General features: G+C 47.1%; 1 protein-coding gene across 1 annotated transcript in view; it reads left to right on the top strand.

The window, feature by feature from the left end:
- The window catches only part of LOC139262346 (MAPK/MAK/MRK overlapping kinase-like), a 253,865-nt gene that overhangs the window by 106,483 nt on the left and 120,604 nt on the right, over positions 1–26,778 (top strand). Inside the window, exons 5-6 of the mRNA XM_070877529.1 lie at positions 23,360–23,438; positions 23,815–23,863. Coding sequence (XP_070733630.1) covers positions 23,360–23,438; positions 23,815–23,863 — 128 coding nt within the window. The remainder of the gene's footprint in view (positions 1–23,359; positions 23,439–23,814; positions 23,864–26,778) is intronic.

Below are 26,778 nucleotides of genomic sequence, written 5' to 3'. Positions count from 1 at the left end.
CAATGGGGACCTCCAACAAGCTTGCAGATGAGCTGCAAGCTCTGCAAAACCTGCTAAGCACCACGTGGCAGAGGAAAATCGGTCCATGGTGGATCAAAGCAATTTCGAGCCTCAGAGAGAGGAGACAGATGCTGAAGTACATGGGGTGCACACATTTTCAACGAAATGTCCACCTATAATGCTAAATGTAAAATTGAATGGCTTACCTATAGCCATGGAACTAGACATCATGAGTAAAAAGATGTTTGAGAGACTGTGGTGCAACAAGGCACTCAGGCCAGCCCTGAGCCCCATCCACACGAAACTGAGAACATACACCAATGATCTTATCACTGTCCTGGGCAGCGCCATGGTCAAGGTCACCTACGAGGGCACGGTGCATGAACTGCCACTCTGGATTGTCCCGGGCGATGGCCCCACACTGCTTGGAAGGAGCTGGCTGGGCAAAATCCGCTGGAACTGGGATGACATCCGAGCGCTATCACATGTTGATGAGGCCTCATGTACCCAGTTTTTTAACAGATTTCCTTCCCTTTTTGAGCCAGGTAGTGGAAACTTTTCTGGGGCGAAGGTGCGGATCCACTTGGGGGCCCAGAGGCACGACCCATTCACCACAAGGCGCAAACGGTACCTCACATGATGAGGGAGAGAGTGGAAATCGAGCTGGACAGGCTGCAATGCGAGGGCATCATCTCCCCAGTGGAATTCAGCGAGTAGGCCAGCCCGATTGTGTCAGTACTCAAAAGTGATGGCTCGGTCAGGATTTGCGGCGATTATAAAGTAACTATTAATCGTTTCTTGCTACAGGACCAATACCCGCTACCTAAGGCAGACGACCTATTTGCGATGCTGGCAGGAGGCAAGGCGTTCACCAAGCTCGACCTGACTTCGGCCTACATGACGCAGGAGCTGGAGGAGTCTTCGAAGGGCCTCACCTGCATCAACATGCACAAGGGACTGTTCATCCATAACAGATGCCCGTTTGGAATTCAGTTGGCTGCAGCGATCCTCCAGAGAAACATGGAGAGCCTACTCAAGTCGGTACCACGCACAGTGGTTTTTCAGGACGACATATTAGTCACGGGTCGGGACACCGTTGAGCACCTACAAAACCTGGAGGAGGTCCTCCAGCAGCTGGATTGCGTAGGGCTGCGGCTGAAGAGGTCGAAATGCGTCTTCATGACAACAGACGTGGAGTTTTTGGGGAGAAAAATCACGGTGGGCGGCATTCGGCCCACAGACGCCAAGACAGAGGCTATCAGGAGCACGCCCAGGCCACAGAACGTCACGGAGCTGCGGTCGTTCCTGGGACTCCTCAACTATTTTGGTAACTTCCTACCGGGGTTAAGCACCCTCTTAGAGCCCCTACAAGTGTTATTGCGTAAAGGTGAGAACTGGGTATGGGGAAAAAAAACAAGTAATTGCTTTTGAGAAAGGCAGAAACATTTTATGCTCCAACAAGCTGCTTGTATTGTATAACCCGTGTAAAAGACTTGTGCTAGCATGTGATGCGTTGTCGTATGGAGTCGGGTGTGTATTACAACAAGATAATGTTGTGGGGAAGTTGCAACCTGTCGCCTATGCCTCCAGGAGCTTGTCTAAAGCCGAGAGGGCCTATAGCATGATTGAGAAAGAGGCATTAGTGTGTGTGTTCGGGGAAAAGAAAATGCATCAGTCCCTGTTTGGCCTCAAATTTGAGCTGGAAACCGATCACAAGCCCCTCATATCCCTGTTCGCTGAAAACAAGGGGATAAATACTAATGCCTCAGCCCGCATACAAAGGTGGGCACTCGCGCTATCTGCGTATAACTATACCATTCGCCACAGGCCAGGCACCGAGAACTGTGCAGATGCTGTCAGTCGGCTACCATTGCCCACCACAGGGTTGGAAATGGCGCAGTCTGCAAACTTGTTGATGGTGGCGCAGCCCGCAGACTTGTTGATGGTCATGGAAGCGTTTGAAAATGATAAATCACCTGTCACGGCCTGCCAGATTAGGACTTGGACCAGCCAAGATCCTTTGCTGTCCCTAGTAAAAAGCTATGTACTGCATGGGAGCTGGACCAGCATCCCCGTTGAAATGCAAGAGCTAATCAAGCCGTTCCAGCGGTGAAAAAACGAGCTGTCCATTCAGGCAGACTGCCTGTTGTGGGGTAACCGCGTAGTGCTACCCAAAAAGGGCAGGGAGACGTTCATCTCGGATCTCCACAGCACACACCTGGGTATAGTAATAATGAAAGTGATAGCCAGATCCCACGTGTGGTGGCCCGGTATCGACTCTGTCTTAGAGTCCTGTGTACGGCAATGTAGCGTGTGTGCTCAGCTGAGCAATGCGCCTGGAGAGGCACCACTAAGTTTGTGGTCCTGGTCCTACAGACCATGGTCGAGAATTCATGTCGACTATGCGGGCCCGTTTCTCGGTAAAATGTTCCTGGTGGTGGTGGATGCTTTTTCAAAATGGATTGAATGTGAAATAATGTCAGGAAGCACCGCCACCGCCACCATTGAAAGCCTGAGGGCCATGTTTGCCACCCACGGCCTGCCTGACATACTGGTCAGTGACAACAGGCCATGTGTCACCAGTGCCGAATTTAAAGAATTCATGACCCGCAATGGGATCAAACATGTCACCTCGGCCCCGTTTAAACCAGTCTCCAATGGGCAGGCAGAGCAGGCTGTACAAACAATCAAACAGAGCCTTAAATGAGTCACAGAAGGCTCGCTCCAAACCCACCTGCCCCAAATACTGCTCAGCTACTGCATGAGACTCCACTCGCTCATAGGAGTGCCCCCGGCTGAGTTACTCATGAAAAGGACACTTAAAACCAGACTCTCACTGGTTCACCCCAACCTGCATAATCATGTAGAGAGCAGGCGGCAGCAACAAATTGTAAACGATGGTCGCGCCACTGTGTCACGGGAAATTGATCTGAATGACTCTTTGTATGTGCTAAACTATGGACATGGTCCCAAGGGAATCGCGGACACGGTGATAGCTAAAGAAGGGAGCAGGGTGTTTGTAGTCAAACTAGACAATGGACAAATTTGCAGAAAGCACCTGGACCAAACGAGGCTGTGGTTCACAGACTGCCCTGAACAACCCACAGCAGACACCACCTTTTCGAGCCCACAACACACACCCAAAGGATCAACGACACCACCCCGGACCAGGAAATCGAACCCATCACGCCCAACAGCCCAGCAAGGCCAGGCTCACCCAGCAACCCTGCAGGGCCAACAACACGCCAGCCCAGTGAGGGCACAGCCAACATACCAGAACAGACATTTGTACCGAGGCAGTCCACCAGGGAAAGAAAGGCTCCCGACCACCTCACCTTGTAAATAGTTTTCATTTTGATTTTGCGGGGGAGTGATGTGTATCTGTAAAGCATGCACCCCCATGTTCCGCCACCAGGGAGTGCATCCACTGAAGTCGCAAGGGATCCCAGTATCCCTTGGGAGCACTGTATATAAGCCGGCCCCTAAGGCCTGTTCCTTACTCTGGAGTGTCTTAATAAAGATGAGGTCACTGTTACTTTAACCTCCCTGTGTGCAGTCTCATCTGTGTTAGGAACACAATCGTGTTTTTGCCCCCAAAGTGGATAACCTCTCATTTATCCATATTATACTGCATCTGCCATGCATTTGCCCACTCAGCTAACCTGTCCAAGTCATCCTGCAGCGTCTTAGCGTCCTCCTCACAGCTCACACTGCCACCCAGTTTAGTGTCATCTGCAAACTTGGAGATATTACACTCAGTTCCTTCATCTAAATCATTAATGTATATTGTAAAGAGCTGGGGTCCCAGCACTGAACCTTGCGCCTGCCATTCTGAAAAGGACCCGTTTATCCTGACTCTCTGCTTCCTGTCTGCCAACCAGTTCTCTATCCACGTCAGTATATTACCCCCAATACCATTTGCTTTAATTTTGCACACCAATCTCTTGTGTGGGACCTTGTCAAAATCCTTTTGAAAGTGCAAATACACCACATCCACTGGTTCTGCCTCGTCCACTCTACTAGTTACATCCTCGCTGCTATTTCATCTTTCATAATTGATTCCAACGTTTTCCCCACTACTGATGTCAGAATAACCAGTTTATAATTACCCATTTTCTCTCTCCCTCTTTTTTTAAAAAGTGGGGTTACATTAGCTACCCTCCAGTCCATAGGAACTGATCCAGAGTCAATGTTGGAAAATGATCACCAATGCATCCACTATTTCTAGGGCCACTTCCTTAATTACTCTGGGATGCAGACCATCAGGCCCTGGGGATTTATCGGCCTTCAATCTTATCAATTTCCCTAACACAATTTTACATCTAATAAGGATTTCCTTCGGTTCCTCCTTCTCACTAGACCCTCGGTCCCCTAATATTTCCGGAAGATTATTTGTGTCTTCCTTTGTGAAGACAGAACCAAAGTATTTGTTCAACTGGTCTGCCACTTCTTTGTTCCCCATTATAAATTCACCTGAATCCGACTGCAAGGGACCTACGTCTGTCCTCACTAATCTTTTTCTCTTCATATATCTGTAGAAGCTTTTGCAGTCAGCTTTTATGTTCCCAGCAAGCTTCCTCTTATACTCTATTTTCCCCCTCCTGATTAAACCCTTTGTCCCCCTGTGCTGAATTCTAAATTTCCTTCAGTCCTCAGGTTTGCTGCTTTTTCTGGCCAATTTATATGCCTCTTCCTTGGATTTAACACTATCCTTAATTTCCCTTATTAGCCACGGTTGAGCCACCTTCCCCGTTTTACTTTTACTCCAGACAGGGATGTATAATTGTTGAAGTTCATCCATGTGATCTTTAAATGTTTGCCATTGCCTATTAAGTATCATTTGGCAGTCTATTCTAGCCAATTGACGTCTCGTACCATCGAAGTTACCTTTTCTTAAGTTCAGAACCCTAATCTCTGAATTAACTGTGTCACTCTCCATCTTAATAAAAAATTCTACCATACTATGCTCACTCTTCCCGAAGAGGCCTCGCACAACAAGATTGCTAATTAGTCCTTTCTCATTACACATCACCCAGTCTAGGATGGCCAGCCCTCTAGTTGGTTCCTCGACATATTGGTCCAGAAAACCATCCCTAATACACCTCCACCGTATTGCTACCAGGATTTGCTACTGGGGATTGCAGGACCACCTCAGGAGAGAGGGGAGGAGGATGACCACGAGGAGGAGGACAAGGAGCCTGGCGATGAACCCATGCCACCACCACCACCACAGTGGAGGCTTTGTGGACTTTCACCACTGCAAAAGTCTTACATCAGCAGCTCATAAATCAATATTTTGCTTCAACAGTGAATTGCACGTTTCACCGTTGTCTGCCCACTCTCTCCCACCATGTTGACTATTCCCCCTCTTATTCTACAAATGAGACACTGCACAAGAATGGTTAAGGTGAACAAAAGAATTTATAAAACATTTGTAAATTTATGAAGGATTTGTACATTCTTGAAACTTTGTAAACTTTAATTTTGAAATTTAAATAAATTTTTAACTTGAACACAATTTGTAAAACTTCTAAAACTTGTATAAAATAACGAAAACAGGAAAACTACAGCAGAATAGCAACAAAACAATACCGAACATCTTTTAACTGTGACCACCTTTGCCCCCCGCCGCCCCCTGATCTTACCCATCCCCCTCGCTTTTTGCCCCTATCCCTACCCGTGTTGGGACCAAGACAGTGTACAGCAACATGCGCAGAGTGCTGCTGCTGTTGGGGGAGAGACAATGGAGACACCATTGGACCCCCTGGAGAAGCTCGGGGTATGAAAGGCCCGGCTTCTGAGTGGCAAGGCTCTTGTTCGGCCTCACCACTCACAGGTGCTGTCGGTCTGGGTGGTATACTGGGGACTGCAGTGCCAATAGTCGAGACCATCAATTGTCGCAGGGCATTGACAGCCTCGGTGTTCTCCCGGATTGCAGCTGCAATCTGCGACATGCCCTGTCTCATGTTGCAGATTGTGTCGCAGATTGTGCCGCAATGTTGCCGGGAATGCCATCCAGGGTATAGAGGAGCTCTCGACCGAGTTCGATGCTCTCCCTTGACAGTCCCACCATATCCAGTTGTGCGTCTTCCTGTCTTTCAGCAGACTGGCTTTGCCGACTCAACCTCCAAAGAGACGGCATACGGGGTTCAACTCTGGAGGTGCATTGCTGCACATGACTTGGACCCGCCTCCTCAGATGAGACAAAGCCTGTCAATGTGGCTTCCTTTGAGGAACTTGTGGCCACAGCTAAAAGACATGCTGCCTGCATCACCCCTCCCCCCCCACCACCAGCACCCCCAGCACCTCCTCCACCCCCAGCACCCCCTCCACCACCTCCCCCCCCCACAACAGCTTCATGATGTTGTTCCTCCCATGGATGGTCCTCAGCTCGGCCCTCATCTTCCTACTCGACGCACACATGATGGGCTGAGGTGGCAGCTTGCATAGGAGGATGTGGCACCTCAGAATCCTCATTGCAAAATAGAAAACAACAGACGAGTGGCTAGCAGCAGGAGAGGGGGCAGGGTGATATGAGTAAGGTCACATAGAGCAGGCTTATTTGAAGGACCACCACTACTGCATTATATGTCGTCGAGAGACACTGCATTACATTACCCGAACCCGAGTCCACAGACACTGCATCACATTATCCCAACCCAGCCCGGAGATTTGGCAGGGCTTACCGTCAGTTCAGAACATGGGCTCAGCACCCGTAATGGTAGTTGACCTCCCGGAGGCACCAATTAAACCAGCCACTCTCCAAGGGATGCGTTTGGGCGGACCACCGCCTCTCCTTGCGGTGATTGTGGGACAACCTTTTGTTACGTGTGCAAACCTCACCAATGAGTAAGACTTGCTACCAGGGACCACACCTGTGGGAGACCTAAGGGTCACCTGTGCACCCTGGGCAAGCAGGTATAAAAGGTAATCTACCATGCTGTTTCCTCACATTTGAGTTACATTAAAGAGACCATGGTCACAATGATTTGAGCTTACAACACAGTCTCGTGGAATTATTCTGAACCTAACAACTGGCGACGAGTTACAGATCACTAACTTTCACACGGTAATGGCTGCCGTTGGTATTCTTGAGAGATTTGTTGAGGGTGATGATTGGGAAGCCTTCGTTGAGCGTCTCAATCAGTATTTCGTGGCCAACGAGCTGGACACGGTTGAGACAGCGGTCAAGCGCAGGGCGATTCTCCTCACCATATGTGGGTCATCAAAAATCTGTTGGCACCGGTCAAACCAATGGACAAGACTTACACAGAGCAGTGCATGCTGGTTTGAGAACACCTCAAGCCGAAGGAGAGCATCCTAATGGCCAGGTATCGCTTTTACATGCACCATCGCTCCGAGGGCCAGAACGTGGCTTTGTTGACGACCTATGACGCCTCGCGGGACAGTGCGAATTTGCCGGATCTTTGGGGGAAATGTTGCGGGACTTTTTCGTGCTTGGAATCGGCCACGAGGTCATTCTTCGCAAACTGCTGTCTGCCGAATCTCTAGATCTGAGCAAGGCCATCACGACAGCCCAGGCTTTCATATCCACGAGCGACAACACAAAACAGATATCTTCACAGCATCGTAGCTTACCGGCAAGTACTGTGCATAAAATAATGCCTTCAGGCAGAACTGTACATGACAGGGCCTACACGACCACAGAGGCCAGGCCTAGGGTGACTCAGAGGCTGCTGTGGGGTGTGAATGCGTATCCATTAACACCATATTGGCGCTGCAGGGGAAGTCATAGAGCCCATCAATGTCGATTCAAGCAGTGTGCAAGGGCTGTGGAACAATGGGGCTCCTCCAGCGAATGTGCAAATGACCTCTGACTCACCGCATGGCAAAGTCAGCAGAGGACGACCAAGCCAGCGTGGATCACGCTGAACGAGCAGGAGAGGTTACTCAACCGGAGGATGAAGAGGAAGTGTATGGGGTACACACCTTCATCACCAAAAGCCCGCCGATAATGCTAAAAGTTAAACTTAACGGCATTCCAGTCTCCATGGAATTGGACATGGGGGTGAGTCAATCAATCATGAGCCAGAAAGCTTTTGAGAAACTGGGGCAACAAGGCACAGAGGCCAAAACTGAGCCCGATTCACACAACGCTGCGCACTTACACCAAATAACTCATACCTGTTATTGGCAGTATGGCAGTGAAAGTATCATACAACGGAATAGTGCATGATTTACCACTATGAATTGTACCAGGTGATGGTCCCATGCTGTTCGGCAGAAGCTGGCTAGGAAAGATCCGATGAAACTGGGACGACATCAAAGCACTGTCTTCGGTGGATGACGCCTCGTGTGCTCAGGTGCTAAGCAAATTCCCGGCGTTATTTGAGCCAGGTGCCAAGGTGCAGATCCATCTTGTTCCTGGGGCACGGCCCATTTATCACAAGGCCCGAGCAGTCCCATATATGATGCGAGAGAAAGTCGAGATCGAGCTGCACAGACTTCAACGAGAGGGAATCATATTGCCATTCGAGTTCAATGAGTGGGCCAGTCTAATTGTGCCGGTGCTAAAGAGCGATGGGACAGTCAGAATCTACGGGGACTACAAGGTAACGATCAACCGAGTCTCGTTACAGGACCAGTACCCACTACCTAAAGCGGAGGACCAGTTTACAATGCTAATAGGGGGAAAGTCGTTCACCAAGCTCGATCTAACCGCTGCTTACATGACACAGGAGTTGGCTGAACCATCAAAGAAATTGACTTGCATCAACATGCACAGAGGACTGTTCGTGTACCACAGATGCCCCTTTGGGATTCGCTCGGCTGCGGCCATCTTCCAGAGGAACATGGAGAGTCTGCTGAAATCGATTCCATGCACCGTGGTGTTCCAAGACGATATCTTGATCACTGGTCGCAACACCACCGAACACTTGCACAACCTGGAAGAGGTTCTAAAGCGACTGGACAGAGTGGGACTCAGGCTGAAACGCTCCAAGTGTGGTTTCCTGGCGCCAGAGGTCGAATTTCTTGGGAAAAAGATTGCGACCGACGGCATCAGACCCACGGACTCCAAGACGGAGGCCATCAAAAATGCACCCAGACCACAGAATGTGACGGAGTTGTATTCGTTCCTGGGACTCCTCAACTATTTTGGTAACTTTCTACCGGAGTTGAGCACTTTGCTGGAACCCTTACATTTATTGCTACGCAAAGGTGATGACTGGGTTTGGGGTAAATCTCAAGAGACAGCCTTTAATAAGGCCAAAAATCTGCTATGCTCTAACAAGTTACTTGTATTGTATGACCCATGTAAACGTTTAGTACTAGCTTGTGATACGTCGTCATACGGGGTCGGTTGTGTGTTACAGCAAGCCAATGTGTCAGGCAAACTGCAACCAATTGCATATGTGTCCAGAAGTTTATCCAAGGCTGAAAGAGCCTACAGTATGGTTGAGAAAGAAGCATTAGCATGCGTATACCGGGTTAAGAAAATGCACCAATATCTATTTGGTCTCCGGTTCGAGCTCGAAACCGACCACAAACCGCTTACTTCACTGATCTCAGAAAGCAAAGGTATCAACACCAATGCTTCGTCCCGCATCCAAAGATGGGCACTGACATTGCCTGCATATGACTATGTAATCCACCACAGACCAGGCACTGAGAATTGCGCTGATGCCCTCAGTTGGCTACCATTGCCCACCACTGGGGTGGAAATGGTGCAACCCGCGGACTTGCTTCTGGTAATGGATGTTTTTGAGAGCGAGAGGTCACCCGTCATGGCTCGCCAGATCAGGACCTGGACTAGCCAAGACCCTGTGCTATCACTAGTAAAAAGCTGCATCCTTAATGGGAGCTGGTCAGCGGTTCCCGGGCAAATGCAAGATGAAATGAAGCCATTCCACCGACGTAAGGATGAATTGTCCATCCAATCGGATTGTCTCCTATGGGGTAATCGCATGGTTTTGCCAAAAAAAGGCAGGGAAATATTTATATGTGAACTACACAGTACCCACCCAGGCATAGTCATGATGAAGGCTATCGCCAGGTGGCCCGGCATTGACTCCGAATTGGAGTCATGCATACACCAATGCAACACTTGCTCACAGTTGAGCAATGCACCCAGGGAGGCCCCACTGAGCCTGTGGTCATGGCCCACCAAACTGTGGTCTAGGGTCCACGTAGATTTTGCTGGCCCTTTTCTTGGAAAGATGTTTCTAGTAGCAGTGGACGCTTACTCAAAATGGATTGAATGTATAATAATGTCATCATGTATGTCCATTGCCACCATTGAAAGCCTCTGGGCCATGTTCGCCACCCATGGTTTGCCCGACGTCCTTGTTAGTGACAATGGACCGTGTTTCATCAGCTCGGAATTCAATGAGTTCATGACCCGCAGTGGCATTAAGCATGTCAGGTCTTCCCCATTTAAGTCTACATCCAACGGTCAAGCGGAACGGGCAGTCCAAACCATCAAGCAGAGCTTGAAATGCGTAACGGACGGCTCCTTGCAGACCATGTTATCGTGGGTCCTGCTCAGTTACCGGACACGCCCCCACTCGCTCACCAGGGCTCCCCCTGCAGAATTGTTAATGAAGCGAGCACTCAAAACCAGGCTCTCCTTAGTCCACCCGGACCTCAATGATCACGTAGAAACCCGGCGGCACCGGCATAACGTGTACCATGATCGCGCGGCGACATCGTGTGACAATGATCCTGTTTATGTTCTCAATTACGGTCATGGTCCCAAATGGATTGCTGCCACTGTTTTAGCCAAGGAGGGGAATAGAGTGTTTGTTGTTAAACTGTTGAATGGGCAAACTTGGAGAAAGGATCAGACCAAACTGCGATTCTCTGAGAACCAAGAACAGTTTGAAGAAGACTTTACCATCTGTGATCCACCCACACACCCAACCAGCAATTGACCTCACTGTCAACCACGAGGATGGACCCACCATGCCCGACAGTCCGATCAGACCAGCCACACTTCCTGCAAAAGATGTGCAGAATCATCTTTTAAGATGCCAAAAAGCAATCTTAACAATGTGTAATGATCATTCATGGCAAATAAGGTGCAACACTAAGCCTACCTACAGCAATATGTGTTAAATTTACAATTTGAATAATCCAGGAGTGCATCAATAAAAATATTACTTAATTCTCATGAGCCTGCAATGGTCATTCCACTTTCATTGCTGGTGGTCCCTGGGAATGTCATCAACTGAGGAGACCTCCTCAGCAACACAGGTCCAAAATCTCCTTTCAACGGCTGGGGAGGTGAGTGCGGGGGGGGGTTAATTCGACCCCTCCTATTAAACCCACCCCATCTACTCTCTAATGCTGTTATCAGTACCTCATTGGCATCGGAACTAAATTTCCTGGTCCTCTGCCTACTATAATCACCCTGCTGCATCTTCTCTTGTCTGTGAAAAATGGCAGATTGAGATTTGGGTGTACTGCGCATGTGCAGGCACACTCTGACACCTGACTAGAATTACGGGGGAAAAAAATTGGAAGAAAAAAATCAGCAAAAAAAAAAAAATTGCGCATGCGCAGAAGGTCTGTTTTTTCCCCCAGATCGCTGAATTCGGCTCCGGTGCATAAATGCAGTCCTGCAAGGTCGGACTTTACCGCTACCGCTGGTCACCGTTTGCCAAATTTTGTGGCCTCCAGCCATAGCGGTATTCCGCCACTAAAAAAGAAATCAAAAGCTGCGATTATTGCCCATAGCGCTAATTATGGAATTTCTAGCCCTGAGTCTCTGAATATATTCAAGGCTGAGAAAGATAGATTTTTGGAATCTAGGGGAATCAACGGATATGGAGATCGGGTGGGAAAGTGGAGTTGAGGTCGAGGATCAGCCATGATCTTATTGAATGGCGGAACAGGCTCGAGGGGCCATATGGCCTACTCCTGCTCCTATTTCTTTTGTTCCAAGCACCGCAAGAGCAGGAGAGTCGGCAAGGGTACAAAGAGTGCAAGTCAGCCGGAGTTGCGGGACACCAAGCACCGTGAGAGCAGGAGAGTTGGCAGGGCTACAAAGGGCGCAAGGCAGCCGGAGCAGCCAGCCCAAGCAGCATCAACTGACCTGGGAGTATAAGAAGTAATAAGAATTGAAGTGTGACGTTACAGGAAAGCAGGTGAGTGATTGGTTGCTCAGTATTTCTCTCTTTTCCTTGGGCATTGGTTTAATTTAAAAGCTGGAATTAAAAATCTGAACATTCAAAACGTAAAAACTTAATTAAAACTTAATACATTAGAGATAGCAGGGCAGGTGATGTGTTACTGCTGTTGCATGTGGGAGCTGGTTGACCCCATTGAGGTCCACATTGACCACATCTGCAGTAAGTGTCTGCAGCTCGAGGAATTTCGGCTCTGTGTTGTTGAGCTGGAGTCCGAGCTGCAACACAGCGACACTTCAGGGAGGGGGAGAGTTACCTGGATGCTGTGTTCCAGGAGGTAGTCATATCCCTTTGGTTAACTAGTTCAAATTTTGTCTGTGGCCAGGGATAGGAGTGTGTGACTACGAGTGAGGCACGTATGGGGACCCAGGAGGTAGTGATGGTGGAGCCTCAACCCTTGCTCTTGTCCAACAGATACAAGATTCTTGCTCCCTGTATGGACGAGAGCAAGGACTGCAGGGAAGATGAACAAACTGACCACAGCACCATGGTACAGCGGGCCATTCAAGTGGGGGGAGTAAAACAATATGTGGTAGTGGTAGGGGACAGTATAGTTAGGGGGATAGATACTGTTCTCTGCAGCCTTGAGTCCCAAAGGTTGTGTTGCCTGACCGGTGCCAGGGTTAAGGACATCTCCTCTAGGCTGAAGAGGAACTTGGAGTGGGAGGGGGAAGATCCAGTTGTCGTGGTCCATGTAGGTACCAACGACATAGGTAGAACAAAGACAGAGGTTCTGCTGAGGGAGTTTGAGCAGCTAGGGACTACATCAAAAAGCAGAACCACAAGGGTAATAATCTCTGGATTACTGCCTGAGCCATGAGCAAATTTTGCACAGGGTAAATAGAGAGATGAACGTGTGGCTCAAAGATTGGTGTGGGAGGAATGGATTTCAATTCAGGGGCACTGGCACCAGTGCTGGGATCGGAGGGAGCTGTTCCGTCGGGATGGACTTCACTTGAACTAGGCTGGGGCCAAAGTCCTGATGAATTGACTAACTAGGGCTGTAGATAGGGCTTTAAACTAAATAGTAGGGGGGAGGGATCAGGTGATCGGAAATCTAAAAAGTCAAAGTGTAAGGAGAAGGCAAAAGTGCAGGGTAGCGATAGGGGTAATGATAACCAGGGAGTGACAAGTAGGGACAGAGCATATACATATAAGACAAATTAACAGCTCTATATCTGAACGCAAGAAGCATTCGTAACAAGATAAATGAGTTGGCCGTACAAATAGAAATAAATGGGTATGATCTGATTGCCATTACAGAGACGTGGTTGCAATGTGACCAAGGCTGGGAACTAAATATTCAGGGGTATTTCCCATTTCTTAAGGATAGGCAGAAAGGTAAAGGATCTGTTAATAAAGGATGAGATCAGTGCAGTAGTGAGAAATTATATTGGCTCAGAAGACCAAGATGTAGAATAAGTTTGGGTGGAGATAGGAAATAATAAGGGAAATAAGTGACTGGTGGGAGTGGTCTACAGGCCCCCAAATAGTAGCCACTCTGTAACACAGAATATAAATCAAGAAATAATGGAGGTATTATAAGAAAGGTACAGCAATAATCATGGGCGATTTTAATCCATATTGATTGGACAAATCAAATTGGCAAAGGTAGCCTTGAGGAAGAGTTCATAGAGTGTATGCGGGATGGTTTCTTGGAACAATACATTGTGGAACCAACCAGGGAGCAGACTATTTTAGATCTGGTAAAGTATTATGAGTCTGGATTAATTAATGATCTTGTAGTGAAGGATCCTCTTGGGAAGAGTGATCATAGCATAGTAGAATTTCAAATTCAGTTTGAGGGTGTGAAAGCTAGGTCTCAAACTAGTGTCCTGAACTTAAATAAAGGTAATTACAAAGGGAGCTAAAGGGATCAAGGGATATGGAGAGAAAGCAGGAATGGGGTATTGAAATTGCATGATCAGCCATGATCATATTGAATGGTGGTGCATGCTCAACGGGCCAAATGGCCTACTTCTGCACCTACTTTCTATGTTTCTATGTACAGCAAGTAATCAGGAAGGCAAATGGAATGTTGGCCTTTATTGCAATGGGGATGGAGTATAAAAGTAGGGAAGTCCTGCTCCAACTTTCAGGGTGTTGCTAAGACCACACCTGGAGTACTGCGTACAGTTTTGGTCTCCTTATTTAAGGAAGGATACACTTGCATTGGAGGAAGTTCAGAGAAGGTTCATGAGTTTGATTCCTGAGATGAAGGGGTTGTCATATGAAGAAAGGTTGAGCAGGTTGGACCTATACTCATTAGAGTTTAGAAGAATGAGAGGTCCCAGTCTTGAAACATATAAGATTCTGAGGGGGCTTGACAGAGTAGATGCAGAGAGTATGTTTCTCCTCATGGGGGAATCTAGAACTAGGGGACATAGTTTCAGAATAAGGGGTCGCTCATTTAAAACAGAAATGAGGAATTTGTTCTCTCAGAGGGTCGTGAATCTTTGGAATTCTCTACTCCAGAGAGCTGCGGAGGCTGGGTCATTGAATATATTTAAGGTGGAGATTTTTGAATGATAAGGGAGTCAAGGGTTATGGGGAGCGACGAGGAAGTGGAGTTGAGGCCATGATCTTATCGAATGGCAGAACAGGCTCGAGGGGCCAAATGGCCGACTCCTGCTCCTATTTCTTATGTTCTTATAAATGCTGGCCTTGCTAGTGACGCCCACATCCCAGGAACAAATAAAAAAAAAGGTAACATAGAAGGATGGAAGAAAGTAAAAATTACAAATTCAGTTGTTTCTACTAAAGAGGAAGGACAATAGCAGGATTTTGCTGCTGCTGGAGCGCAAACAAAAATATATTATTGTTTTACCATAGCTTTTATAATGAGGGTTTTCATTAATGGTATAAATATGCAAATAGTAAGCATTTAATTTCCTCTGCAATGCCCTATAAAATAAATTTACCAACTAAGGAAATAACATCAAAGTATTTTTTTCAATGTGAACTATAGCTTCAATGTATTAAAACTGGGCTAGTTGCAACTTGCCTTTATTCTGAATATAACAATAGGCTTGTGGAAACATTCATACAATTGATTGAAAGATTACTTTAATTGTATTCAGAGCTATTAGTTTCGATCGTCGTTACTTTAATATTAAACTATTTTGTCAACAGAAAATGTTATGCATGTAAAATAATTTAAAGTGAAAGTTCCTGTATTCGATGTTAAAAAAAAAAATCCGATATAGGAGGAAGAATTGGTTGCTCTCCCTAGTGAAATGTTAAACACAGTTGCCGAAATTCCATGGAGATGGGCTGGAATCGGGCCTACCAGTGCTCTGTAAATATGCCCCCATGCCGATATTTGCAGGGTCCAGTGGTAGTGGAGCAATGGTGGGGGAAGGGAGGTTGCTCAGTCCTTCCTGACCTTGGAACTTCTCTGATCGACCCCATTCGAGGGGGCTCATCCAGGATTTACCAAAAATCCTATTTGGGGGTCCAGTCATGTTCTTCCACGTTTCTTTGGAGATACTGCCTGTCTCGTGCCAAAGTTACGGTGTGAGACCAGTAGAGCCCCCATGAAATTTGAAGGCCCCATTCTTTTTGAGTGCATTTACAATGTGATAATAGCTAGTGATCAAAGCAATTCTTCCCCATGTTTAAATAGGAGTAGAATTTGTATCTACCCTATCAAATCCATGAATCATTTAAAATACATTGATTAGATCATTCCTCAACGTTCTAAACTCAAGGAAATACAAGCCAATTTTAGGTGACCTGTCCTCTTAATTTAACCCTTTATGTCACATCCTCTAAATTATAATTATGGATGCATTACATCACCATTCACAATTATCAATCCTTTAATTTTAAAATTTATTTTAGGCATTGGAGGTTTTTTAAAAAGTATTTTAGTTCTTGGGGTTGAGGGTTATTTTAATTGTTCTTATATATGAACTGTTTGGAGGGGTTATAAATACTTTAGAGAGGGGTTTTTAAAATAATTAATTACAGGAAGATTATTTTTTCTTTAGATTTATTTCAAGCTTTTTAGAAATATTTGGGGTGAACTATCCTGCAAAAATAGAAAAAAAGCATACATGCAGGGAGGTTTACTTCTATGTACTGTCCTTTGTAATCTATAATTACTCATGCAGATTGGACCTTGGCTACCTGAATAGGTTACCATAACCATAACACAGATCCCTTAAGTCATTTCTTTTGTTGTTCCTAAGATTGATTTTATCTACATTAATGTGAGTGCATAATAACAACAGATGTATTTGTTTACATTTTACTTGTGTGTATAATGTAGAATACATTATTTCTTCATTTCTACGAGTCACGAAGGCTGAAATTGCCCCTTTCCTTAACACCGGAAGGCGGCAGCCATGCTGTGGAGTGCAATGACTGCGACCTTTTGTGTAATGGCCGCCATTGTCAAAGTTCCACTCCCATGTTATCCCGACGGTGCCCCGCTCCCCCCCCACTGCTCCGCTGCTGCCGATCCGTGCTAAGTGCGTCATCACAGTGCACACCGCCGATCTACCCCCCACCACCCGCCCGACCCACCCCCCCCCCCACCCCCAACGGCGAAATTCCGCTGTGAAAATCTTCAGCCCGCCCAGTGGTGCCAAAACAAGCATTTCGTGGTGGTCCAGTGAGGCTGTGGCCTTCTGCAATGGCGGCGCGACGCCCCTTAAAGGGAAGGACGCACTGCCGCTGCCGTCATGTTTTTTTGTCAGCCGACTGCCATGTTCGCCACCATTAAGAGCGACTTCCGAAACAGTTAAAAAACAAAGAGCGGAATTTCGCTCAAGAGGCCACCTGAACCATCGCGGTGGTAAAATCCATAGAGACGGGTGCGTGCGCCCCGTTTTGGGTGGGGGGTGGGGGGGTTGCAGTTTTGGTCACACTATGTTTGCACCCCCAGGGACCTAATAAAATATTTGAATATTCTCCAAATACAACAAATTATTTGTGATACAAAACCTTGTGCGAGTTAGACTATTCTTTTGTTTCCTTTTTAATCTTTTATTTTATTTATCTCCCTTTTCCATAATTTTTCTCTTTTAATATTTGCTTTTTTTCTGCCCTCTCATTTTATTTTCCTTTCACTTTTTTATTTGATTTTTGTTCTTTTGCAGTCTCCAAAAGAGTAAAACAGAGAATATCTTTTCTCCCTTCCCTTCTCATTCTACCTTTCCAATGTTTGCTTGTGTTCTCTTTCTCCCTCTTTCCCTCATTTATTGTCCCTTTAAGCTGAGCCGATGTTGCTTGTTCCTCCTGCCTGTACTCGACCTGTGCTTTTCTCTTTTTCTCTGTTTTCTCATGGGTATACCCAATGCTTTCGGAAGATTCCTATAGCCGCACACAAATGTGTTAGTCAATATTAAAATGTTTGCACTAAAGCAGCTGCAAGTTTTAAAATGGTAGCAAAAATGCAGATACAGAAAATGCTGGAAATTCTCAGAAGGTCAGGCAGCATTTGTAGAGAGTGAAACAGTGTTAATGTTTCAGGTTGGTGACCTTTCATCAGAACTGGAAAATGCTACAGATGTAAAAGGTTTTAAGCAAGTGCAGAGGCTGGGGAAGTGGGGAGGGGAGGAAATAACTAAAGAGTAAATTTGTGATGGGGTGGAAGGCAGGAGTGATTAAATAACAAGATGGTGCAAGACAAAAGGAGGTGGTAATTGGACAAGTGAAGAAACAAAAGATGTCTAGAGGAGCTGTAAATGGAAACAGCAGAATCATTACCAGCACCTGCTGTCTGAAAAAATGGGAGCAGTGGTTATATAGAGGATGTGCCTATTTGTACTACAAAAATGGGCACCATGCTCCACCCTTTGCCTATGATTGGTCCCCTTGGAAGATAAGCCACGCTCTGAAGTTTCACAGGAATTCACAGGGTTACGGACCTAGAGCTGGTAATTGGGATTAGACTAGATGACCTTTTGTTGGCCGGCGCAGATATAACAGTAAGTACTGCAGGGAATCGAATACGGCCAGGGTGATCTCCTGGACTAGTTTCGATTGCCTGGATGGGTCAGAGAGGAATTTTCCCAGATTTTTTCTCCCTCTTTTGGCCTGGGTTTTTATCTGGTTTTTGCCTCTCCCAGGAGATCACATGGCTCCGGTTGGGGTGGAGTGTAGAATGTTTCAATATAAGGGGTGTCGCAGTTGTGTGAGGCAGACTGGTTGGGCTGAGTGCTCTTTGCCTTTTCGTCATTGTTCATAGGTTTATATGTAACCTTCAGGGCTGCTGCTCAAGAGCCACGCCGCTCTTTTTTGGCCAGCATGGACACGATGGGCTGAAATGGCCTCCTTCTGCGCTGTAAATTTCTAGGTTTCTATGTTACTATGTAACTGGAACCGCCCATCTCAAGGTCTCACTGACTTGGCAAATTGTAGCTCGATCCACTTTGACTTCCTGAAGTGACAGAGGACAGAGCTCTCCAGAAGACAGCAAGGGCCAGCCAAAGTGCCTTACCCCAATCCGCGTGCATGCCTCCCCCAGCCGAAGTGTCTTACCCCAACCCAAGTACATCCCTCCCCCAGCCAAAGTGCCTTATCCCAATCTAAGTTCATGCCTCCCTCAGCCAACGTGCCTTACCCCAGCACAAATGCATCCTCCCCCTCCCCCCCCACCCCCCCACCGCCCCACTCCACCATAGATGGGGCAGGCATTGTGTACGGATTGTTAACCGGTTTATTTGGGTATGAAGTGAATAGTGACAGTGTCGTGACTTCTGGATATCATCCATTCCAACGATGTCCCTTATAGGGGGTTGGAAGAACGTGATCCATCTTCCCTGAGTTCCCTCTCTCCCCTTCGATCCCCCCCCCCCAACCCATGTTTCTTCCCTCCCCCCCCCCATCAGTGTCTCTCTCTCTCTCCCCCAGCCTCTCTCTCTCTTTCCCCCAGCCACTCTCTCTCCCCCCAGCCTCTCTCTCTCCCCCAGCCTCTCTCTCTCTCCCCCAGCCTCTCTCTCTCCTCCAGCCTCTCTCTCTTTCTCTCCCCCAGCCTCTCTCTCTGCCTGCATTCTCTCGTTCTCCCCCCAGCCTCTCTCTCTCTCCCCAGCCTCTCTCTCTCTCCCCCAGCATCCCTGTCTATCCCACAGCCTCTCTCTCTCTCTTTCCCCAGCCTCTCTCTCTCTCCCCCAGCATCCCTGTCTATCCCACAGCCTCTCTCTCTCTCCCCCAGCCTCTCTCTCTCCCCCCAGCCTCTCTCTCTCCCCCCCAGCCTCTCTCTCTCTCCACCCGTCTCTCTCTCTCCCTCTTGGCCCCCTGCCGCTTCTCTGCTCGCGGCCGCCGCTGCTCTCAGCCCCAGGCCCTCCGCTCTCGGCCGTAGGCCTACAGGCTTGCCACACTCGGTCCCACGCCGGCTGCTCTCAGCCCCAGGGGAGAGTTGGGGGGAGGGGGCGGTGGGGGAAGTGAGTTGAGGGGGGTGGGAGAGTCGGGGTGTGGGGTAAAGTCGGGGGGTGGGAGAGAGTCGTGGGTGGGGCATGGGGGGTGAGAGGAGAGGGCCGGGGCTGGGGCCTGAGCGGGCGAAGAGAGTCGGAGCCTCAGGTCCTGCTTTTCGGCACCACGTGGAGGGAATGATTCAGAGCTGAGTGGGGTGGGGAGTGGGGGGTGGGGCGTTGGAGCTTGACAGGGGGCAGGGCTTGATAGCATGTCTGTTTTTTTAAAAGTGCAGTGCGGGCATGGGGGCGACGGGGGGATTGCTGGACAGATGCATGTCTGTCAAAAAAAGTGCAGTACAAATAGTTACACTATTATATAAACTATTTATATAAATCAATTTTGACAACAACAATCAGTCAGGGAGCCGATTCTCTATGACATTGCATATGGGGAGTAAAGTTCATGTGTCGTCTTCAAATGAAAGAGGGTTACAGGGCAGGGAATAATTGGATGAGGGTGTGCAGATGTATTTCAGTTCCCATTTTAAAATCATTTTTTCTGTCCTTATTTTTATATAATTAGTTGATCTCTCATGGCATTACACATGCATAGTCAAGATAATGTGCAACATTCGGGTCAGGCAGGGTTCGAGAGCAGGAGATAATTGAATTGAATCAAGAAAAGGGAGGGGGAAGAAGGCCAATCGGAGGGCAGAGCGCAAGAAAGATGGTTAGAGTGATGGGGAGGCAGATGGAGTGAAGGAAATGGCGTGAGGGAGAAGGAAGATGGAGAGGGGAAAGGTAAGACAGAAGGAGGTAAAGAGAGTGAGAGAGAAGAAAGGGGAGGGTGGCAGAAGGATGGGAGGGAGCGGGAAGAGTAGGAAAGGAGGGAGGGGAAGATGGCGAGAAGTGAGGCGAAGTGAGCGTGAGAGGGTTTTTCGGCTGAGGGATCTGGGTTCAGATCACCTAAATGATGATCAGTGTCGGAGGAAGATGTTGCTTGACTGAGGAGCTGGCTTCCAATCACTTACGTAATGCTTGGGTGGGGAAGTGGGTCGGTTCAAACACTTAGGCACTGATATTGACTGGGCTGGGTTTTCTGAGCTGGGTAGGGGGTGGGGTTGGTGGATGTGGGGGATGGCAGAGTTTTGGTCGGGAAACCCAGAAGTCCAGGGTTCCCCACATGAGCATGCGTCTTTTTTTTAAGCAGTATCTCCGCCCGGAAGCCAGCCTGATTGATGGGCTTCCTAGTCGGGCGGGGAGCACTCCACAGAAGACCAGAGCCGCAGGAGCAGGTAAGGAACTTGCTGCTGCATTAGTGGGAGGATGGAGGCTGTCCGAACCCTGACCCGGTGGGAGTCTGCTCCCCAACCCGGGGTGGGGGAGGGGGTGTCTGGTGGGGGCGGGGGTGGGGGTTGCGATGCCACGGAATCTGGTAAGCTTGGGGGACTGGGGGAAAGCAATCCTGCTTCTCCTGGCCCACAAGCAATGCTGTAAAGCACTTACCTTTTCCCAAAGCTGTCCTCGCCTCTCTTGAGCTGCCAGGTTTCCAGAGGCCTGGGACACACTGCCGGCCAGGGTTAAATCTGTAAAACAGGTTGAATGCGAGGCTCCCAACCTCGTTATAATATACATGGACATGGACCATGTACAGTAGACACCTCAAGTCGCTGGAGAAATACCACCAACGATGTCTCTGCAAGATCCTGCAAATCCCCTGGGAGGACAGATGGACCAATGTTAGCGTCCTCGACCAGGCCAACATCCCCAGCATTGAAGCACTGACCACACTTGATCAGCTCTGCTGGGCAGGCCACACTGTTCGCATGCCAGACACGAGACTCCCAAAGCAAGCACTTTACTCAGTCCCTGGTACTGAGGGAATGATCAACCATGATCTTATTGAATGGCGGTGCAGGCTCGAAGGGCTGAATGGCCTACTCTTGCACCTATTTTCTATGTTTCTACTCGGAACTCCTTCACGGCAAACGAGCCAAAGATGGCAGAGGAAACGTTACAAGGACACCCTCAAAGCCTCCCTGATAAAGTGCAACATCCCCACTGACACCTGGGAATCCTTGGCCAAAGACCGCCCTAAGTGGAGGAAGTGCATCCAGGAGGGCACTGAGCATCTCGAGTCTCATCGCCGAGAGCATGCAGAAACCAAGCTCAGGCAGCGGAAAAAGCATGTGGCAAACCAATCCCATCCCCCCCTTTCCTTCAACGACTATCTGCCCCACTTGTGACAGGGACTGTGGTTGTGGTTCTCGTATTGGACTATTCAGCCACCTAAGGACTCACTTTTAGAGTGGAAGCAAGCCGTCCTCGATTCCGAGGGACTGCCTATGATGATGATGATGATAATATTTAAATGGTCAACCTGTCTCCTGGGAACGGATTGGCTGCTCGCCCCCTGTCCCACCTTGGTAAACCCGGAAGTGGGTGGGTTGGTGGTGGGTTTGAGACTTCAAATTTTTTCCATCTCACCTGACCCCAACTCACCCATTTTTGGGGATTAAAATTACCCCCTTACATTCTTAGTGGGGTGTTCATCATATATTTGCTCAGTGCAAAGCGGCCAGGGTAAGTATGAGATCTCTGATCACAGTGGGGGACATCTAATGTGGGACTGGAGCCTGCTCTAGATATTTCTGGTTTGTGTGGGGGAAAGGTTTGGAGTCAAGGGTCATGGTCTCATTGTTCGGTACGGATTCTTATGCTCGATGTGGGACCAGTTCGGTACTGAAATTACTGTTTAGTGGGGATGGGGTTGATATTGGCATTTCCTTTCAAGCTCTGCTCTGGTGCTTTTCGGTTTGGGAGCATTGGGGAGTTATTGTCAACTTAACGTGGTTCTTGAGAAGGGAGGGGTATTGATGAGTTTTTGTGCGTATTCAAGGAATTACTTCTTCGTCTGGCGGGGAGAGGTTGTGTTACTTTGCTGTACTATCCCTGGATTAAGGGCTTGCTGAAAGGGAGAATTGGGTGTTGCTGTCATGTTTCTCTCACTAAAATTACTGGTAAGTTACGAGTACCCCCTGTATTAGTGTCAGCACTGCCTCAGTGGTACCTTTCTCGCCTCCTAGTCAGCTCATGGGCTCAAGCCACATTGCTATTTCTTGAGCACATAATGTAGGCTGATACTGAAGGAATGCTGAACTGCTGGCAGTGCTATCCTTTGGGTGAGACATTACTCCAAGGCATTACCTGCCTTTTCAGGTGGACGTAAGAGATCCATTGACACTGTTAGACGAGCAGGTGAGTTCTCCTGGTATCCTGTCTTATCTCTCAACCGACATCACCCAAACCGTTTATCTGGTCATTTATCTCATTGCTGTTTGTAAGATAAGACTGTATGCAGATTGGCTGCCGTATTTCCCTACATTCCAACTGTGAAGTGCTTTGATACTCTTAAGATCCTGAAAGGTGCTAAATGGAAGTTATGCAAGGTCTTTCCTGGGTAGATTCTGCATTTGTAAATGATAGTTTGCTGTTTAATTCTGGACATTCTTCTCAGTGACTGCGGATGTTCTCTCTGACCTTGGTGAAAGTTGAATTTACTCTTAATGGAGAAGATGATGATTCTGGTCAGTGGTGGTGTGATTGGGTAGCCATGAATTCTTTTCAGCGGGGTGGTGGGAATTTTTGCTGATTTCAGGGTATGTGTTGCTGCAATTTTGTTCATTTTTAAGTGGTTTTGATACTGATGCTTTGAGTGGTTGTGCAGTGCCTTTGAAAGTACATTTGAATTACATTGTCTACGAATATAGCTAACAAATGCAGGTGAAGTTATTGTTTAAGAGAATAGTTGACTTTTGTAAGATTTACAAAACACTCTTTTATTTACAGGGCGAAGGAACCCTTTACCTGAAGGTAAAGTAAAGAGCTACATGTATCAACTATGTAAGTCCCTTGATTACATGCACAGGTAAGGAAGCATAGAGAGTGAAAATGAGCATCATAAATGTTTTCCAGCTAATATTATTAAACTGAGTTAATTTACCATTACATTCAGATATTTAAGTTTATTTTAAGGACTATTTTGGCTGAGTGTAATGTCTGATAATAGCGGTATACTTATTCGAAGATGCATATGCACATAAAAATGTATTTCAGTTAATAACAGAAAATCATTGTATATTCAGGAGTTTTATTTGATACTTGCAGGGAAAATAATTTTATTTATACTTTTTGGAAATCTATTATCACCAATGGCATAGTGATAAAAATGATTAGGAAATTACAAATAAGAAAATCATGGCTCAGCTCATTAGGGTTACAAAATCTTCTTTTATTCGCTACAGAAATGGAATTTTTCACCGAGATGTAAAGCCAGAAAATATCTTAATTAAGGTATGTTATATGTACTTGTATAGACCTTCAGTAGTACAAAATAATAGGAAGCTAGTCCCCACCCTCAGTTTTCCTACATGGCGGATGATTAACCAGTCATAGCTGTGTTGTCAGGAGGCTATTGATTGAGAAATAGAAAAATTCACATTAATTTAGCGTGGAGTGAACTTCTGAGATTAAGGCAGAGTAATGGGAAGTTTACTCTTTGCCTGAGTGTGCTGTACTTGACCTAAAAGTGTTTGTCACTAACATAAGGTGGCCAAAATGGAAATTGTTCTATTTGACACAAAGAGCCTGCAAAGGGATACAGACAGATTAAGTGATTGGGCAATAAGGTGGCAGATGGAGTATAATGTGGGGAAATGTGAGGTTATTCACTTTGGTGGCAAGAATAGAAAAAAAAGAATATTTTTGAAATGGTGAGAGAAATTAGGTGTCTTTGTACAGGAAACACAGAAAGTTAGCATGCAGGTACAGCAACCAACTAGGAAGGCAAATGGTAAGCGGGCCTTTATTACAAGGGGGTTGGAGTATAAGAGTAAGGAAGTCTTGCTACAATTGTACAGGGCTTTGGTGAGACCACACCTTGAGATCCGTGTACAGTTTTCATCTCCTTGTCGGAGGAAGGATATACCTGCCTTGGAGGTGGTGCAATGAAGGTTCACTAGATTGATTCCTGGGATGAGAGGGTTGTTCTATGAGGAGAGATTAAGTAGATTGGGTCAAAACTCTCTGGAGTTGAGAAGAATGAGAGGTGATCTCATTGAAACATGTAAGATTCTGAGGGAGATTGACAGAGAAGATGCTGACAGGTTGTTTCCCCTGGCTAGAGAGTCTGCAACAAGGATGCATAGTCTCCAGATAAGGAGTTGGCCATTTAAACCTAACATGAGGAGGAATTTATTCACTAAGAGGGTTGTGAATCTTTGGAATCTATGGATGCTGAATTGTTGAGTATATTCGAGGCTGAGGTAGATAGATTTTTGGACTCCAGGGGAATCAAGTGATATGGAGATCGGGCAGGAAAATGGAGTTGAGATCGAAGCTCATCCATGATGTCCTTTAGGTAAGGAAATCTGCTGTCCTTATCTGGTCTAGCCTATGTGTGACTCCAAACCCACAGTAATGTGGTTGACTCTATAGTGTGTTTGTTTTTCACTCTACTCAGATTCTTAGACCTCGGAACTTATAGTGGGAAAGGACAACACGTGGCACAAAATTTAGGCATAACCCAGTGTCAGTTTTATTACGCACAAAAAACCGACTAAAACTACAGGACTAGACTTCTGAGAGAAATCGACTGAAAAACATACAATCACCCTTCCTGGCTGTGGTTATTGTAGGTTCATGGTCATTGGTTCCGTGACCGGTTGGTTCTTCTTCTGGCCATTCTCTGCAGTTCGTGTATGTTATATACTATATATCCTTCCATCTGTTCGTCGATTAGTTCTTTTGATCTGTGTTCATCTGTACACGTGTCCTTCTACGTCTTCTGTGTGCTTCTTCTTCCGTCAGTTCCTGTCCTTCTTCTGCCTTCGCTGAGCTGCTTCTAGCTCGCATATTTATATCCAGGTTTTGACTGATCTTCCGCCACTGCGGTTTCTGATAAAGTGTTTGCATCGATACATTGTTTTGTGGTCTCCTTGGTTGATTGAATGCAATAAAGGACTCGTCTGTTTTCCCATTTGCACACTGAGTCTGCAAGGCTCAAGTTAATTTCTCATCTTAACATCTCATTCCCCAAAAATGTGCACCTGGTGTGGTTCCTTTGTTGTCTGGTCTTTTTATAGACTTGATGTCTCCAGTGGGTTTATTTTTCCCCACCCTGGTCAATCAAGCTCAGGGCCTCATGTAACAACTCCATTGTTGTTATGTATGAAGTCAGTTTTGGTTCCTGACCACAGAATGTCCTTAATTGTCCAGCTTAATTCCAAAAGCTTGTATTAAATTTCAAAAGCTTGGATTAATCAATTTTTAATTATGATCTCCTTCTGTGCTTTTCTGAAGATTAGTAACCTTACAACTCTAAACTGCCCTCTGAAATGGCCTAATAAGCCACTCACTGTACCAAAACCACTGCAGAGAAGTATACAAAGAATAAAACCAAACAGACCACCCGGCATCAATATAGGCATCGGACATGACAAAGGCACACCCAGCCCAGTCGATCCTGCAAAGTCCTCCTCACTACATCTGGGGACTTACCCCACAGACAAGTCAAGCAACAGCCTGACATCGTCATACTCACAGATTCATACCTTTCAGCCAATGTCCCAGACTCCTCCATCAACATCCCTGGCTAAGTCCTGTCCCACCAACAGGACAGACCCACCAGAGGTGGTGGCTCAGTTGAGAGGGAGTGGCCCTGGGAGTCCTCAACATTGACTCCGGACCCCATGAAATCTCATGGCATCAGCTCAAACATGGGCAAGGAAACGTCCTACTGATTACCACCTACCGCCCTCCCTCAGCTAATGAATCAGTACTCCTCCATGTTGAACATCACTTAGAAGAAGCACTGAGGGTAGCAAGGGCATAAAACAAACTCTAGGTGGGTGACTTCAATGTCCATCAGCAAGAGTGGCTTGGTAGCACCTCTACTGACCGAGCTGGCTGAGTCCTGAAGGATAGCTGTCACACTGGGCCTGCAGCAGGCGGTGAGAGGCATATCCCTCACTCTATCTACCATTACTATCAACCCACGGGACCAACCCTAGTTCAATGAGGAGTGTAGAAGAGCATGCCAGGAGCAACACCAGGCGTACCTAAAAATGAAGTTGCAACCTGGTGTAACTACAACACAGGACTACATACATGCTAAACAGAGGAAACAGCAAGCTATGCACAGAATTAAGTGATCCCACAACCAACAGATCAGATCAAAGCTTTGCAGTCCTGCCACATCCAGTCGTAAA

Source organism: Pristiophorus japonicus, chromosome 4, assembly GCF_044704955.1.
Source record: "Pristiophorus japonicus isolate sPriJap1 chromosome 4, sPriJap1.hap1, whole genome shotgun sequence".
In the NCBI taxonomy this organism is placed as follows: Eukaryota; Metazoa; Chordata; class Chondrichthyes; family Pristiophoridae; genus Pristiophorus; species Pristiophorus japonicus.
The sequence above is the reverse complement of the archived record's forward strand: the minus strand, read 5'-3'. Positions and strand labels throughout refer to the sequence as shown.